Raw genomic sequence first — 16,528 nt, forward strand, 5'->3', positions numbered from 1 at the left:
ACATGTAGGCAGACCAGGGGAGGATGGCAGATTTAGTGGACCAATTAGGTTTTTAATGACAATGGTTCCATGGCAAACAACAGTTTTTAACCCCAGAGTTTTACAAAATTCAAATTTCACCATCTGCCATGGTGGGGTTACGGGTATAGGGTGGATACGTGGGTTTGAGTAGGGTGATCATTGCTCGGCACAACATCAAGGGCCTGTTCTGTGCTGTACTGTTCTATGTTCTATTATGGTGCAACAAACTTCAATTTAAAAACAGAATTAAACGCAACAGTAACAATGGATTAGCTTACATTTAGCAGTTACAACATTTTACTTGTTTTCTAACCCTGCCTCTATATAGTTATATATACAAAATGCTAATTAAGGAAACGGATATTTTTATTAAAATAACACAATTGAATAGTGTTCACAATTTTTAGACATAAATATGAAATGAAATATGTCTAATTTACTAGGATTTGGATGGGAAGGGTTACTCCTCCCTTTTGATTTTCTTCAATTTTTGCCTTTAACTCCAACCTTTTATCGTAGTTTACTTCCTACTCACAGTTAGAACTAAGCAACACTCCAAGCCACAGGGGCTGGTTTAGCATAGTGGGCTAAACAGCTAATGCTTGCAATGCACGGGTTCAATTCCCGTACGGGCCTCCCTGAACAGGTGGTGGAATGTGGCGACTAGGAGCTTTTCACAGTAACTTCATTAAAGTCTACTTGTGACAATAAGTTATTATTAAGTCCCAACCCGACCAACTTTTATCTCAGGGAATTAACGAGCCCCACTGTTGAGCGTCTGCCCCTCAGTGGGCGAGCCCCACCGAGAGATTGATCGAGCCGTCCCCTTGGGTCTCATAGGGGTTAGAACAGAACAAAACTGAACCCTGTCTGTCCAGGGTTCTTGGTGTTCGAGAAGCTACCTGGTTAAACCTGCCTCCTCCCATTAACTATGCCACCTGCAATCAGAAAGCGAACCACATTTGTATGTCTCCTACAAACGGTCACGTTGCCCCTGCAAAAACCAATGATTCCCTCCCTTTGTATGCACAGCAAAAATACAAATTTAAAAATATGAGAATTGCTCACATTTGTCACAGGCATCATTAGGTCACAAACTGAATAACTAATTTATACCTCTTAACAAAATATACTGTTGGGCCAAAGGTATTCTCAAAACCAGGAGGGAGTATTCCTGAGATAACTACTCTCTTGTGTTGACCTATATTCTTTTCCTTCAGGTTTATGTGGCGTCTTCAATGATAAAGCAGATGATGATTTTCTGTCTCGAGGTGGCATTGTGGAAAGTACCCCCATCACATTCGTTAATTCCTGGAAGATCCAGGACAGTTGCCCAGATGCAATATTACCTCCTCCTTGTGTCAGTTCAGAAAATGGTAATTATCTTTTCTAATGCAATATAAGTATGGTTGTTTTGTGTCCCCTTTTATAAGATCAGTAATGGTCTCATTGAATGGCTGGACAGGCTCAAGGGGCTGAATGGCTTACTCCTGTTCTTATGTTAGGTGGGGTGATTGGGTTACGGGGATAGGGGGGAAGTGAGGGCTTAAGTGGGTCGGTGCAGACTTGATGGGCCGAATGGCCGCCTTCTGCACTGTATGTTCTGTGTTCCCATTACAATTAATTTATATAGAGGCCTGTTCTGATAACATAAACACTAGTATTGGCTAATTTTATCAGTGACATTAAACAAACCAGCATAAAGGATTATGGAAAGTGTAAGTCTTGTTAAGCATAAATTGAGTTTCTGGGATAGTTAATACTGGTTTCTAAATAATTTCAGCCGAAACTGATGCAGCCCACAAGCCTGACCACCAAGGCCCAAAATACACAATGAGGGCAGCATATTTCTGCTGATTTGATGATAGCCTTCAAATTGAACTGATTTTCTTTAACACACAGGCACATTGGGAAAAAGGTTAACATGTGAAAAAAGATACAATTTGTTAAGAAGCTAGATAGTGTAGGCCAATGACTTTAATAAATAATTCAGCATTTTTTTTAAAGAAAACCATTGCTGCCTCATCAGAAATTCCACCTGACCTATTCTTGTGGCGGGCTGCCAACAAGCAGCCTTAGAGATGTAGGCACCAGCAAGCTCTATTCAACAAAACAGCCTATTCCTGACTCCTCACACTTACCTGCTCCACCACACATCCACAGGTGCAGTGAGTGGGCCCAGAGGTTGTTGAGGCCAAATGAAGTGTGTGTTGTCAATATTAGCCAACAAATGCAAAACCTATTTCTTTGTCCTGCTTTAATGCTCCACATACTTTTGACAGATGAATTATGTTAACTCCCACTAATGGTGTGCGTAGAAAATTCTAGACTTGGCATGGAAACACTGTCACTAACGTGCAGAAATATCTTTAAATCCAAGTATGTTCTGTTGCAGTAAAAGTCATTTTTTTGAAAACTCTTATTTCAGAAAAATATGCAAAAGATAACTGCAACTCCATAAAAGATCCTAATGGTGCCTTTTCAGTATGTCATTCTGCAGTCGATCCCGCACTTTATTATCAGGTAAGGAATGATCCAGAGTAAATGTTTACAAATGGAAATACTTCATTTTCAACATAAAGTAAAAAGTTGTCAAACCAGAATCCTTTGTGCTTCCCCCTTGACTGGTTGAGTTTATCCATTGAGTAACAGATCCATAAAGCACAGGAAGATCCCAGGTGCAGTGCATTTTCTGCAAAGTTATTTAACCTCAGACATGGCGACATTCCAGGTGATATAATTTTCCCCAGGGTGCCAACTTTAGAAAGGGAAAATTTTACCAGGATTAATTTTGGCGGTTATATAAGCTTTGTGATAAACAACTCCGTATGGAGGACATGAATTTAAAATATAATATTAATTATCACTCTTGCTTTTTTTTCTTGTGATGAAATAGTGCTGCTTGAATTTTTAACTTTTTCAATTATTTAGATGTGCGTAGATGCCACCTGTGCCTGTGAGAACATCAATGATTGTCTGTGTGCTGGGCTGGGGGCGTATGTTCATGAGTGTGCTGCTCACGGTATCTTCATGAGAAACTGGAGAGGAAAGATTTGCAGTAAGTTGTAATATTGCTTACCCTTTACGAAAACAGGATCTGAGGCCCAGGATTTCCTTACCAAGTCGGGTGTGCAAGTCTTGAGATTTCTTGGCTCAGTGAACCCGAACTTTTAAAATGTCCTCCTTCAAGTGGATATTTGGTTGGTGGGGTAGGGGACGAGAGGGAGGAAGGGTGGCAGAAATGGGAGTCGGTGTCGGGGCAGGTACCCCAAAATGAGTGCGGAAGCTGCTTGGATTGGAGGCGGGTTGGGTGCAAGGTCTGTCTCTGTCCTCCGACACCGTGTATAAATCATGAAAAAGTAATAATAAAACAAAGATCAGCCCTTCACCCCTCAACCCCACAGGTTCCCTCTGCCCCACCAATGCCAACCTACAACCCTCCTGTGGCCCTCCTACCCCCATGCACCCCTACCCACCCCCTCCAAACCCTCATTCACCCATGCCAGCTTAGTGGACACTCATGCCAAGCCACACTCCAGCCCAACATTCTTTGCCCTTAGCCCCTTCATGTCAACTCACCTCGTATCCATGGACATTTCCTGGACATGTTTGATATTTCCTGGATAGCTGAACAATTCTTTGACAGCTCCTTGACAGTTTGAAAGTTCTAACATGTTTGTGTGGAAACATTATTAAGTTTAAGTATAACAATCCCAAAGGACTTCTTACCTCCAGACATCTCCCTACCACTTCCAAAGCATTCCCTGGCTATCCATACGAATCCACCAAGTTCAGGTGCCCTCTTCCCTAGTCTGTTTTGCGCACTCTGGGATTCTTGCACATAGGGTTTAGAAATTGGATGCCAGTGAAGGCAGCTAGTGATTAAAATGGTCAGTTGCCTCCGCAATTCGCACCCCAGCCGTACTCCAGTCCCACTCTCGTGAAAATGACAAATTCCAGGTTCGGGGGCCGGACTTCAAAATTTTGGCCATTTCAGGGATTTCTGCCATGATGGACAGCCTTCACATTGTGAAATAAATTCAGCACCAGTGTTAGCAGAGTTGACATTTTTCAATCTCACTCTGCCGGCCAATGTCTTCACAATGCCGTTGAAGGAGAAAAGGTCACCCAGTTTCAATAATTCAGTGTGCAGTCATAATGGGTGGGGGGTGGGGGTGGGAGGGGGGGGGGGCAGCTCATGCTAGAGCTTCTCACAGCCAGTGTAGACAGAAGTAATCTCAAATCCAAACATTGCAGTTATCAGCCCCTTTCTAAGAGGGACTTTTCTGCTGCCTAAAATCTTAAAGGTTGTTCCAGGCCTAGTAAGGCCTGCACATCGACTCATTGTACTCTCCCTTTTCCTGTGGACACCAGTATCTGTCAATGTCCAGATCGCTGAAAGCTGAGGAGATAGGAAGTACTCAAATTCCACTGAGTGACATCCTCCCATCCTAATCCCTGAGGGAAAGGGCACAATCGGTCTGGTGCCCGGCGTGGAGCCCGTTATTCCCGGCAAGGATCTGGGCGCAACGGGTGAATCGTTCAACGGCCCTAAATCAGGCTCTACGCCGGGCTGATCATGAGTCACCAGACCTGCTCTGCTTGGCACGATTTGAATCTCTCCCTCACTGGGCAAGATTCAGATCTGTATATTTAAATTAGCCTAAACGATTTTCCCAGCACCTGGGACTCAACTGCCGTACCCACGAGTCCTTGCCAGGGGGCCGTTTAACACTGGTTCACACAAGCGTGGACCTGGCATAAAGGCACCTCGGGGAGGGGGTCTGGTAGGCCATTGGAGAGCCCCAGGTGGTTTGGTACAGGGTGGGGTGGTATCCTGGCACCCCCTGGCATCTTGGCACATTGGTACTGCCAGTCTGGCAGTGGAACATGGGCACCCTGACAGTACCATCTTGGCACTACCAGGATGCCCAGGTGGCACTGCTAGGATACCAGTGCACTGCCAGGAACCCGGGCTTGCAGTGCTGAGGTGCCTAGGTGTTAGGTCGGCACCGCCAGGGTTCGGGCCAAAGGAGGGGCTTTGCCAATTGGAGGGGGGGGGTTGATGGAGTTCCCAGGGGCCTCAACAAGGTTTGGGGGTGGAAGAGGTGGGGGTTGATAAAGATCTGTGCGCCAGCAGGAAATTACTCTAAGTGCGGCCTCGGAATCTCCCCAAAATCAAAGAATGGCAAAGTGCCGTTGAATAGCTGGGTGTTTCTGGGACATACCCTCCTAAATACGCCAAAATGCTCCAGGTTCAAGATCTACCCCCGGATTTGATGACCAAGGAAGGTAAGTTCATAATGTGGTCAGACAGGTTGAGTGTCAATCTGCAAATCCTTGCAAGAAGCCAATGGCTGGTGGTGAGAGCAGGAGAGACACCTGGTCAGCCACATTTGATATGGAGTAGTGTTCCTCAAGCTATAAGCCCCTGGCGATAGACTAGCAACCTGTTCCAGGAATTACTAGCTATGGAAGCAGACAAAGGTCTGCCTTAGTGCACGGTTAGGTGTGGAAAGAGAATTGGAATGGAATAGTTTGTATTCTTATTTTGCTAAGTTCCAGTGTCCATCTGTTCGCTGCCAGTCAAACAATATGAATGAGATCTATACTTATTGGGGTTTAAGTGCATCATTAAAATCTATGCTGTTTTTCCACTTAGGTACACCACCATGTGCCAACACTCAGGTCTTTGAGAATGATATGAGAGCCTGTAACCGCACTTGTCGATCATTATCCGAGTATGACTACACCTGCACGGTTAAGGATGTGCCAGTTTACGGCTGTGGCTGTCCAGAGGGCAAGTACATGGACAACACTGGGGCATGTATTGATAAATCAGACTGCTCATGTTATATTGGAGACACGGTTATCAAAACAGGGCAGAGCGTTACTCTGAATGGTCGAACCTGGTAAGTATCTTTATCATATTCCACATATATTGAGGAAATAATTAAATGAGTACAATAATATAACTCTCTTATTTCGTTCAGCACTTGTGAAAATGGCAAGCCTTACTGTTCAACAGTTCCTGTAACTACCAGCCCAGGTGAACAATTGCTTTCATTCTTTCCAGTGCCGTTAATATAAATCAACATGACAATTTGAATCCAAATGGATGTTCATTTCTAAACAAAAAATTGGAATTTTTCTTTTCTAGGCTGCCTGAATGGGAAAGTATATTTTGATTGTAGAAATGTGGACGTTTTTTGTGGAAAGACCTGCAAAGGATATAATAAGTCATGTGTAAGTGCGATTTGTGCATTCAACGTTTTTAATGTTCTCTTGCAATTTTCAATGTGCAGTTATTCTGAACTATTGGTATTAAATGCAACAAATATTCAATTTTAGCTAAAACTATTAACACCTTCTCTGTTGGCGAGATCCTCCGCACAGCGTCAGCACGCTCACACCAGCGGATTTCCCGACGGTGTGAGGGTGCCCATAATGGGCAACCCCATTGGCCGGCTGGCTGAACGGAGGATCCCGCTGCTGGCGGAGGGTGCCACACCAGAAAATGGGTGCGGCACGACGGAAAATCCAGCCCAAGGCTGGATTTACCAGGGCCTCCAATGTAATGCTACCTCACTATTTGGCTCACTCGCGCTCTCAATGGAATGGAATGAGTGCAATATTTAGATTATGCAGAATGCTATTCTTGAACTAATCTCTGAACATTTCACCTCAGAATAAGGATCGCGGTGTAAAAGCAATAGTTACGAACTCATGTGAATCTGCGTCTCAATTGGATTTAACACCAAATTGAAAATTAATTAATTTATGTTTTTGCTAAAAGTCAAATGAACGCTGTATCCCTGGCTGTGTCTGTCCTGATAATCTTGTGGAAGATGAGGATGGAAAATGTATTACTCCTGAAAAGTGCTCTTGTTCATACGGAGGAGAAAGTTACGCTCCTGGAATCACAATTCCAAAGGACTGCAATAACTGGTGAGATTAAACAATTGGAAAAATTAACCAACATTACCAAATGCATGACAATGTTTATTTTTGCATCATTCCATGTAATGTTGCTGTGTTGAATTGACAGCACAGAAACAGGTCATCTCACTCAGTTGCTCACTGCTGGTATGGATGTTTCTCACTTTAAGAGTATATCTTTATATTATTTTCTCCCTTATGCACTTATCTAGATCTTGGACTGGATTCTCCAGTCCCCCAGCAGCGTGTTTCTCAGCAGCGCACTGTTTACTGGTAACGGGATTTTCTACTCCCGGCGCCTGTCAATGGAATTTCCCATTGAAGCGACCCCACGTCGTCGGGAAACCAACCCGCATGGCTGGGTGTGCTGCCGGTGGGAAAGGTGCATCACACTATCAGGAGAATTCCCACCCTTATCTTATAAGCTATATGTGTAAATTTCTCCATGTGGTAGAATGATTTATCTTAGATCCACACCCTGAGTATGAGTAAACACATTTCTCCTGTATTCCGCACTCCCAGGTACCATGGGCGTGATTCTCCGAACCCGGGAGAAATCGTGAGGCTGGTGTCAAAAACGGGCGGGTTTGATGCCAGCCTCCGCCCCCCCCGACCGGGAACCGATTCTGGTCCCCGGTCGGGGCTAGCATGCCGCGGCCGTGAACTCCGGCATCGCGGGTTTAATGAATTTCGTTAAACCCGCTTGCCAGAGTTTGCGACGGCTGACGCGTCACATGACGTCAGCCGCGCATGCGCAGATTGGAAGACTCCAACCCGCGCATGCGGGATGATGTCATCATGCATTTGCGTGAAACACGCGCATGCGCGGGCCGGTATGCCCCTCAGCCGCCCCGCGAATGGATACAGCGGGGCGGCGGAAGGATACAAAGTGCGCGGGGTAAGTACCCGCTGCCCACGATCGGTGCCCACCGATCGCGGGCCCATGGCACCCTTGGCACGGCCGTGGTACTGCCGTGCCAATCGGTGCCATGGTTCCCCAGATCGCGACTTTACGGCCGTTTTTACGAACGGTCAGACCAGGTGTGTTTGACGTTCCTAAAAACGGTCGTAAAGGACTTGGAATTCGGCCCATCGGCCAGCTGAGAATTGCTGCTCGCCGTAAAAAAATGGCGGGCAGCGATTCGTGTCGGGAGGCGGGCGTGGGGGAGGAGAATAGCGGGAGGGCGTCAGAGCAGCGTGGCCATAAAAATTTACGACCCCCGCTATTCTCCGCACCGTCATGAGTGCGGAGAATCGCCCCCCATATCCTAACAGGGTGTTGGCGACCATGGGCCTCAAGTCAACTGGCCCATGATTACACTTGGTAAAGCACTGTAGTGGTTTGCTGTTGCCTTCTGCTGTATGGCCAATCAGGAAATGCTCCCACTCTCACCAGCTGCCAACAGGCAGGATTTACAGGCTGACTATTAATCTGTGTGGCCACATTAAGGTTGTAACTTGCACAGCAACCAAGCCTCAGAGTGGGATTTGAACTCGGAGTTATTGGCCCACAAGTAGGGATGCTGCCACATGATCTGCACCACAAGAGCTGCCTCTGTTCCTTCCTGGATTTATTAATGACTATTTTATATTGTGGACCCCAGTTTTAGACTCCCGTTAGATGGAAACATCTGTTGATCAACACCTTCATAATTTCAAAGATCTCTTTAGGCCACCCCTCTGCCTTCCTTTTTCGAGTGGAAAACATCCCAGACTGTTCAGGCTTTCCTGATAGTTCCAGTATCATCCTTGCAATAATCTTGAGTGCCTCTATATCCCTTTTGTAGTTAGGAGACAAGAACTGTGAGCAGTACTCTTGGTGCTTTTTTATATTGCAGCACATGCAAAGCTGGAACCTGGGAGTGCACCAAGAACACATGTCCAAAGGAATGTCTCATTTATGGAGATGGCCACTATGCAACATTTGACGGAAAAAGATACCGCTATGATGGCAACTGTGAATATGTTTTGGTTGAGGTAAGTTGCTTTGAGAATGGGTGGTGTCATAAGATAATGGGCGGGGTACTCCAGCCTCCCACTTGCATATTTCTCGGCAGGGTGAAGTGGCGTGCCGTTCAATGGCGTCCCCCCTACCACTGTCAATGGGAATTCACAGTGAAGTCCCACAAACAGCTATGCAATATTCCGTTTTTTAGCCATGTTGATTATGCAATAAATATTGGCCAAAATATTGGAAACAAGTCCCTTGTTTTGGGTGGCACGGTGGGGCAGTGGTTAGCACTGCTGCCTCACAGCGCCGAGGACCCAGGTTCAATCCTGGCCCCGGGTCATTGTCCGTGTGGAGTTTAACATTCTCACTGTGTTTGCATGGGTCTCACCCCCACCACCCAAATATGTGCAGGGTAGGTGAATTGACCACATTAAATTGCCCCTTAACTTAACCAAAACAATCCCCCTGTTCTTCTTCAAAATAGTCCCACATGATTTTGCATTTGCAATCTCAGCGTAATGTTTCCTTTGAAAGCCAATACTTCGCATAGATTTTTGGGTTCAAGTTTTAGGAATAGGGCTCTCTGACTGAGAGGTCAAAGAGGCATTCATTGACACATAGTTGACACTACTCAGTGTAAGTTAGTCTTTCTGTGTGGGATACCTGAACCTCTTCTATTGCTCAGCTAGTGTAGACCTTGCAAGCAAGGTGATTGAATAATTTCTCCTAACTACATCCTCTAAACTCACCGCCCGACCACGCCAGCCCACCACACCACCCTGGCTGCTCACTAGTTCAGGGGCATGACAATTATTTGTAGCACTGCCACAAGATTTTTTACCTGAGAACAAATCACTTGGAAATTATTTGCTATATATGTATTAACATTATACCAGATGCGTCCATTTACACACATGGCCATCTGGAGAATTCCTTATTTGTTCAAGGCCATAAAATCTTAAAGAGTTTATTTTCATTGGTTAGAACATTTGAACAAATCTCTTTGTGTGCAATATTAGAATGGTCATTAATCTGTTTACTTTTAATATGTCAAGAATTTAATAGATAGAGATTGCTTTATCATTTATTCATGGATTACGAGCATTACTGGCAATTAAGGTCAATGTTTATTGTCCATCACTAATTGTCCTTGAGAATGTGGTGCGGAGCTTTCTTGTTGAACTGCCCATGTGGTGCAAGTACACCCACAGTACAGTTAGGGAGTACCAGGATTTTGACCCAATTACATTGAAGGAACAGTGATTATAGTACTAAGTCAGGATAGATTGTATCTTGGAGAAAACTTTCAGGTGATGGTGTTCCCCTACATCTGCTGCATCCTCATAGGCAGTTAAAATGTGCAGCTCCTGTGCATTGATAGTAGAGAGAATGAATGATTGAGGTACTGGATGGGATGCCAATCAAGTGAACTGCTTTGACGTGGATAGTGTTAAGCTTCTTTAATGTTGTTGGAGCTTGACTCACCCAGGCAAGTGGAGAGTATCCCATCACACTTCTGTCTTGTACCTTGTAGATGGCGGACAGATTTAGGTGTGTCATGAGGTGAATTACTCGCACAGAATTCCCAGGTTCTGACCTGCTCTTGTAGTCATTACATTTATGTGGCTGGGTCCAGTTCAGTTTCTGGTTCATATGATCCCCAAGATGTTGGCCAAGGTGGTATCAACAATGGTAATGCCATTCAACGTCAGAAGGGTGATGGTTAGATTTGCTTTTTTTGTTGGAGATGGTCATTGCCTGGCACTTGTGAAGCACACATTTTAATTGTCACTACTCAGTCCAAGCCTGTCCTGGTCTTGATGCATGCAAGCATGGGCTCACTCAATATATGAGGGGTTGCAAAAGAAACTGATGCTATGCATTCATCGGTGAACATTCCCACTTCTGACCTTATGATGGAGGCAAGGTCGTTGATGCAGATAACTCCAAATATAGACTTCTTTTATTGTGGAAATATGTCCCTTTCAGCAAAAAAACTCACATTGAACTGTGTAGGAACTCTGATTAGAAGCCTGATTTTTTCAGCAGTGAAGTGCCGATGTTTGCTGCTGAGCTCAAAGAAAGCTGCCCACTTGTACACTTATGATGTATGTGCTGTGAATTCCCCCTCTCCTGTCGATGGTTTGATTCTGGCACCAACTCAAGGGGATCGCCAGATGTCGAAAAACCTATGCAGCCAATCACGTTGATGAATTCTCAACCCCAGCAAAACAGGAAATAAATACACTGAATGACTTTCACTATTTACAGATCTTGCAATGTGAAATAAAGATTGGAGCACACACATGGGAATAAAGTAGAAACAGAAATATAAAAGACAAACGTTAAAAATGAATTTTATTACATGAATAAATTACAGAATTGTTAATCACAATGTAGAAATGTTAAATTCCACAAATATAAAATGATTATTTCAGTGCCCAAGAGGTTGTAGTTCTCAAGTCTTCGGACGCTATTTAAAACACAATTACACCTCAGTCAACTAGGCATAATGTTTTCTGAGGTTATTTACATGGACATTACAGTGTAAGAGAGGAAAATCGCATCTGTTCAAATTATTCCTGAAGGTTCCCACCTTGGTCCTGTGAAGGAGCAGGGAATCATTTTTCGCAACTTCTGGATTTCTGTGTTTCACTTTACATATGCTGCCACCAAAGGTTTCAGGTGGTTTGATAACTAAATGACGGTGACACTGAAAGTTTTGCCTCATTACAACTGGAAATTGCGGGCCATTAATATTGCTAACTAACAGCAATAGATATTAGCAGTTCATTGGATTCATATTTTCGGGTAAAGTTTGATCACATACTCTAGCCCTGGAAGAGATATGAATGCAAGTTCTCTTCTTGAAACTTGGAATGTAAAAGGAATGTGTTTGTCCCCCTTTATGCATTTGGTCGTTTCATAAAATTTCAGGGCATTTAAATTTCAGGGCATTTAAATAATTTTGAATTGACCAATTCAGGTTCTCCTCGAGTCATGTAGCTGCACATGTGCTTAAATACAAGTATCTTTTGGTGCAACTAGAAGAGGAGAGGAGACAATTTGATTGTGATGGTATCTGTTCTTTATTTAGCCAGGACATATGTAAGCATTATTGCTAATGCAATACTCATTATAACGATATGATACAAATCTACAAATTATTACATTAGCTTCATTTTTAAATAATGTTAGTGTACCATCACACAAATCCCTTTATGATTCACTGTAGGATCGATGCAATAAAGGATCTGGCACAATCCAAATATTAATAGAAAGTGTCCCATGCTGTGAAAGGGGAGTCACGTGTTCAAGAAATATCAGGATTTTATTTGAGGTATGTGTTTCCAGTTCATCAATCTAAAATTATTAAAATGTTCTAGCTGGCGATGTATTACAATGTTTCCCTTTATTTCTTACATGTCGATTGTGATTATACATTATTTTATACCTAATCTAAATCACTGGGATTTCTTTAGGGTATAGAATTCAAACTAACCGATGGCAGAGTGATTAGAGCTGTGCTGCCTCGTGACCAATTCAAGTGCCGAGATGAGCCCTATTCAATTCACACTGTTGGACTCTATCTAATCCTTACATTTACCAATGGGGTCACTGTGATATGGGACAAACGCACAAGAGTTTCAATCACACTGGATCCAAGATGGAAGGTAAGTGCATGGCTCAAAATATTAATATTTCCTAATTTGGACTAATTTATTAATGTAGAAAATATATCTGGAAAGAGCAATCAGGGATTTAGACCGAGTTTATTTGCAAAACCAAAGGTGTTACTTCCCATATAATGTACCACGAACTACAGCCCATTACAATGAAAACGCTTGCAGGCCTGGATAATCTGCTTCCATTTTCGGCAGGTGGTAAAGCGAGAGCGGGTGGAGAACCCAACCGGAGTTCCCAGACGGCCTTTATTTCCGGCAGGATTTCCCATTGTTCTCAACCCCCGCTCCCCCATCCAGCCAATTATGCAATGGAGTTCTTGCCATGAAAGGTCAGGAACCCCATCACCTTACATTTACACATCATTAGCGGGCTTCCCTGCTGTAACATCCTACCTCCCATGGGCGGGGTGTACAACAGCTTTTGACAAATGGGAACCTGGCGAGCATGTAGGTGTAGTCCGGTCCATACCCTGATACTTCCTTGTGCCAGGCGGCACTGATTGGGGCACTGCGTGGAGGGGGGCTTCTGTTGGGGAGGTCGGGTGTGTGTGTGGGGGGGGGAGTCCACGTGTCTATGGAGGGGGTGGGACGTATGCATGGGATGCATTCCTTGTCTGTGGTTGGGGGGGGGGGGAATTTAAAATTTTTTTATCAGATCAAGATGCCCTTTAAAAATGACGAGGTTTCACGAGGGGCAGATTCATTCAGAGCCCGCTGCCCCAAAACATGACATCATGGGACCCACCTCCAGCATTAGTTTGGAAGTTTAAAAAAATATGGCGGGAAAAACCAGCAGTGGATTCGGCAGGCAGCACAATGCTTTTCCTGCCTGAGGTAACAGAATGTTGAAGTCAGCATGCCTGAGGAAAAAATAATAATCCACTTAATTTGTTTGTCTTCGGCCTGTGATTTGGAATTTTAACTTCCATCACCTCAAGTAAAGCCATCCTACCAGTTCATTGAATCTTTTGCCACACAAAGAGTTACAGTGCTTTTGGACAGTCGAAGGATGAACAGTTAAAAATTATACAATTCATTATTCTGGGAATGTGAATTTTGTAGCTGAAACTTCAGTTCATCTAGAAATCCATTGTCGAAAAACAGATCTAGCTGCCACCCATTCCAAATATATAGATAATCTTCCAATACTCTCAAGTAAAGAATATCAACCTTGTGGCTAGCTGGGGTGTAACAACATAAGGGAAACATTTTCTGGCTTCGCAGTTGTAGGGCATCGCACCCCAAGAGCCGATGGCAACATTTTAAGTGTGGAGGATAGTTTTGACAATCTCTTTGGGACCCAGCCAGAAATCGGCTTCCCTCCGAGGCCTGTGCTGCTGGCCAACTCAGTGATGGAGCTGGCCAGTTTTTCTGTTGCCCCCATCCACTTCTCTGAGCCCGGGTGAGCTGGTGAGAGATTTGATGCCTAAAATTTGTTGGTGGCAGTAGGCCCGGATTTCAAAATGGACTCACGCTGACACCAGTCGGTATGGGCAGCAGCACCTCCACTGACTTCATATACATGTTGGGAACTACTTTAAAGTTGCCTTGCCATTACGTTCTTTACAAAAAATGTCAGTATTATAGTAATTATGATTTTTAAATTAATATATGTTCATACATTTATTTCAGAATAAAGTATGTGGTCTTTGTGGAAATTTCAATGGTAATGTTGCAGATGACCTAACAACAAAAGAAAACTCTCTGGTGACAAACACACTGGAATTTGGAAACAGCTGGAAGTCATCACTGTCCTGTTCAAATGCAATTAATCAAACATTCCCCTGTGACAGGAACCCATACTGTTTATCATGGGCTCAAAGGAAGTGCAGTATTATCAAGGATGCTGTGTTTCAAAAATGCCATAAAAAGGTAAGTTTACTGTCAGATATGTTACTTGCAACTGGAGTGTATCTTCGCTCAAGGTATCTTCTGACTTCTGACACTGTGCCCTAACATTTCTATCAGGTTGACCCAACTCCATTCTATGATGCCTGTATCCAAGAAGCTTGTGCCTGTGACTTGGAAGGGAAATATCTGGGTTTCTGTACCGCTGTAGCAGTGTATGCAGAAGCTTGCAATAAAGCTGGTGTTTGTGTTCGCTGGAGAACCCCAGACATGTGCCGTAAGGATTTGTATTATTAAGAATTAAAGAGCGTTATCACAATTATGTTATACATTTGCATGTATTTACTCAAATGGGGTACTGCAGGATGTAATGAACATAGCAAAGTAATACATACAGAGCAAAAGGAGTATATTTTTGGTCAAGACAGACTCAAGCTGAGACATAGGGCTTGAGGTAGATATCTTATCCTGGAGGGAAAGTTAGCTCCTGAAGGACAGAAGGTCAGAGGCCTCACGATGGATGGATTGGCGACCTTAAGGTAGGGGACTGAAATTGAGACCTGGTGGCAGTGGGGGAATTTGTGGTGATGAGGTCATAGGCTTCGGGAGGGGGGAAGCTATTTTGGGAGTTGAAGGGGATCTTCTTCATTGAGGTTCCTAAGGGAGGCATCGGGTTCCAGGGGTAAGTGCGAAGATATTTACCTCACAAATTCACTGTCTTCACCATGAGGAAACTGTTGGGGCTCAGAAAACCTGGACAGAAGCTAAACCTGCAAGAAAATGAGGCTCAAAGCTTTATTAATATACTTAAAGTTACAACTCACCTCCTTGAGCGAGTTGGTCTCAGCCTCAATAAAACCAGAAATGGATGGGTTGTGGGGCTCTTTGTGTTGGTAAACAGATTTCTGACACTTTAACGCCCCACTTATCTGAGCCAAACCCACCTGTCTCTTCATGTTAAAATGCAACCTTGGTATTCAGATATGGCTTTCTACATTAAGAGGGATATAAGAGCCTCGGAGATGATCTGGTTACAATATATCAGCATCTTACCTGTAAAAAAGGGACTTAATTGTGTGGCTAATAGTGGCCTGACAAATAGGTTGGTGAAGAGGTGATTAAACCACGCTGCTTAAAATAGTGAAGGGAATTGACAGAGAGGAAAATAAATGTCTCTTTTTATCAGTTAGGAAATCCAGTACAAAGGAAAACTGTGTAAAAATATAACATAGAAAGGTTAATTGTATCTCGAAAAAGCTCTCCTCTCAAGGGTTTTGATAATATGGACTGTCCTGTCTCAGAAAGCTGTGATAATAAAGTCAGTTAAGGATTTTAAAAGGGAGAGAAATGCCCGGTATAAAAAGATAACAAGGAACTTGAACTAAGAAAATAAAATTATCCTTTCGAGTAGAAGCATGTATCTAGACCTTTGGACCAAAGAGCCATTTTGTTTCAACAATAAACAGGCTGACTGGCCTTTTCTGTACTGTACATCTCTTTTAATTCTCTGCAGTGCTTTCTGTGAATTTTCCACAGATTGTGTAATTTCCTTTAGTTGATTACATAATAACTTCTGTTTTGCAGCTGTTTATTGTGACTATTATAACAATCCTGATGAATGCAGTTGGCATTATCATCCATGTGGAAAATCAACACCAAAAACATGTTCGGACCATTATGTTGGAAAGAAGTTCTCTGCAATACTTGAAGGTTTGATCTGCATTCTTATCCCTTTGTAGCATCAGATAATATTCCTGTTCTTGTGTTTAGGTATTTTAAATTTAGCTCACAATGATCATTTCTTGATTTTAATGCTATCCCTTTTGTCATATATATTCTACAATTTGATAAAAATGTAAGAGGGTATTTCTGGCCACTTCAATTAACAAATTTGTTCAGTATTCAACAGCTTTGACAACTTTGAGTTCTGATTTTCACTTTGAATAACTGTTGATCTGTGGAAGAATTGTGAATGGGGAGCACATTTTGTGATTCCATGGCTTACCGTGAACATGGATGCAATGTCACACAATAATTCGCAAAAATAGTTTTAAAATTGACTATGTAATTCAGAAATTCTTAG

The 16,528-nt window shown here is 43.3% G+C and overlaps 1 protein-coding gene across 40 annotated transcripts in view; it reads left to right on the plus strand.

Moving 5' to 3' along the window:
* LOC119973340 (mucin-2-like) overlaps positions 1-16,528 on the plus strand; it is a 136,164-nt gene that overhangs the window by 20,154 nt on the left and 99,482 nt on the right. For all 40 annotated transcript variants that reach the window (XR_005462290.1, XM_038811248.1, XM_038811253.1 and 37 more), the window contains exons 15-27: positions 1,242-1,397; positions 2,450-2,544; positions 2,953-3,079; positions 5,684-5,933; positions 6,015-6,070; positions 6,182-6,267; positions 6,818-6,969; positions 8,799-8,937; positions 12,147-12,251; positions 12,394-12,585; positions 14,230-14,469; positions 14,566-14,722; positions 16,030-16,155. Coding sequence is in view for 39 of the 40 variants with exons in the window: in XM_038811248.1 (XP_038667176.1) it covers positions 1,242-1,397; positions 2,450-2,544; positions 2,953-3,079; positions 5,684-5,933; positions 6,015-6,070; positions 6,182-6,267; positions 6,818-6,969; positions 8,799-8,937; positions 12,147-12,251; positions 12,394-12,585; positions 14,230-14,469; positions 14,566-14,722; positions 16,030-16,155 (1,881 nt within the window). In the remaining variant the exon portion in view is untranslated. The remainder of the gene's footprint in view (positions 1-1,241; positions 1,398-2,449; positions 2,545-2,952; positions 3,080-5,683; positions 5,934-6,014; positions 6,071-6,181; positions 6,268-6,817; positions 6,970-8,798; positions 8,938-12,146; positions 12,252-12,393; positions 12,586-14,229; positions 14,470-14,565; positions 14,723-16,029; positions 16,156-16,528) is intronic.

The sequence above is a fragment of the Scyliorhinus canicula genome, chromosome 11 (assembly GCF_902713615.1).
Source record: "Scyliorhinus canicula chromosome 11, sScyCan1.1, whole genome shotgun sequence".
NCBI lineage: Eukaryota > Metazoa > Chordata > Chondrichthyes > Carcharhiniformes > Scyliorhinidae > Scyliorhinus > Scyliorhinus canicula.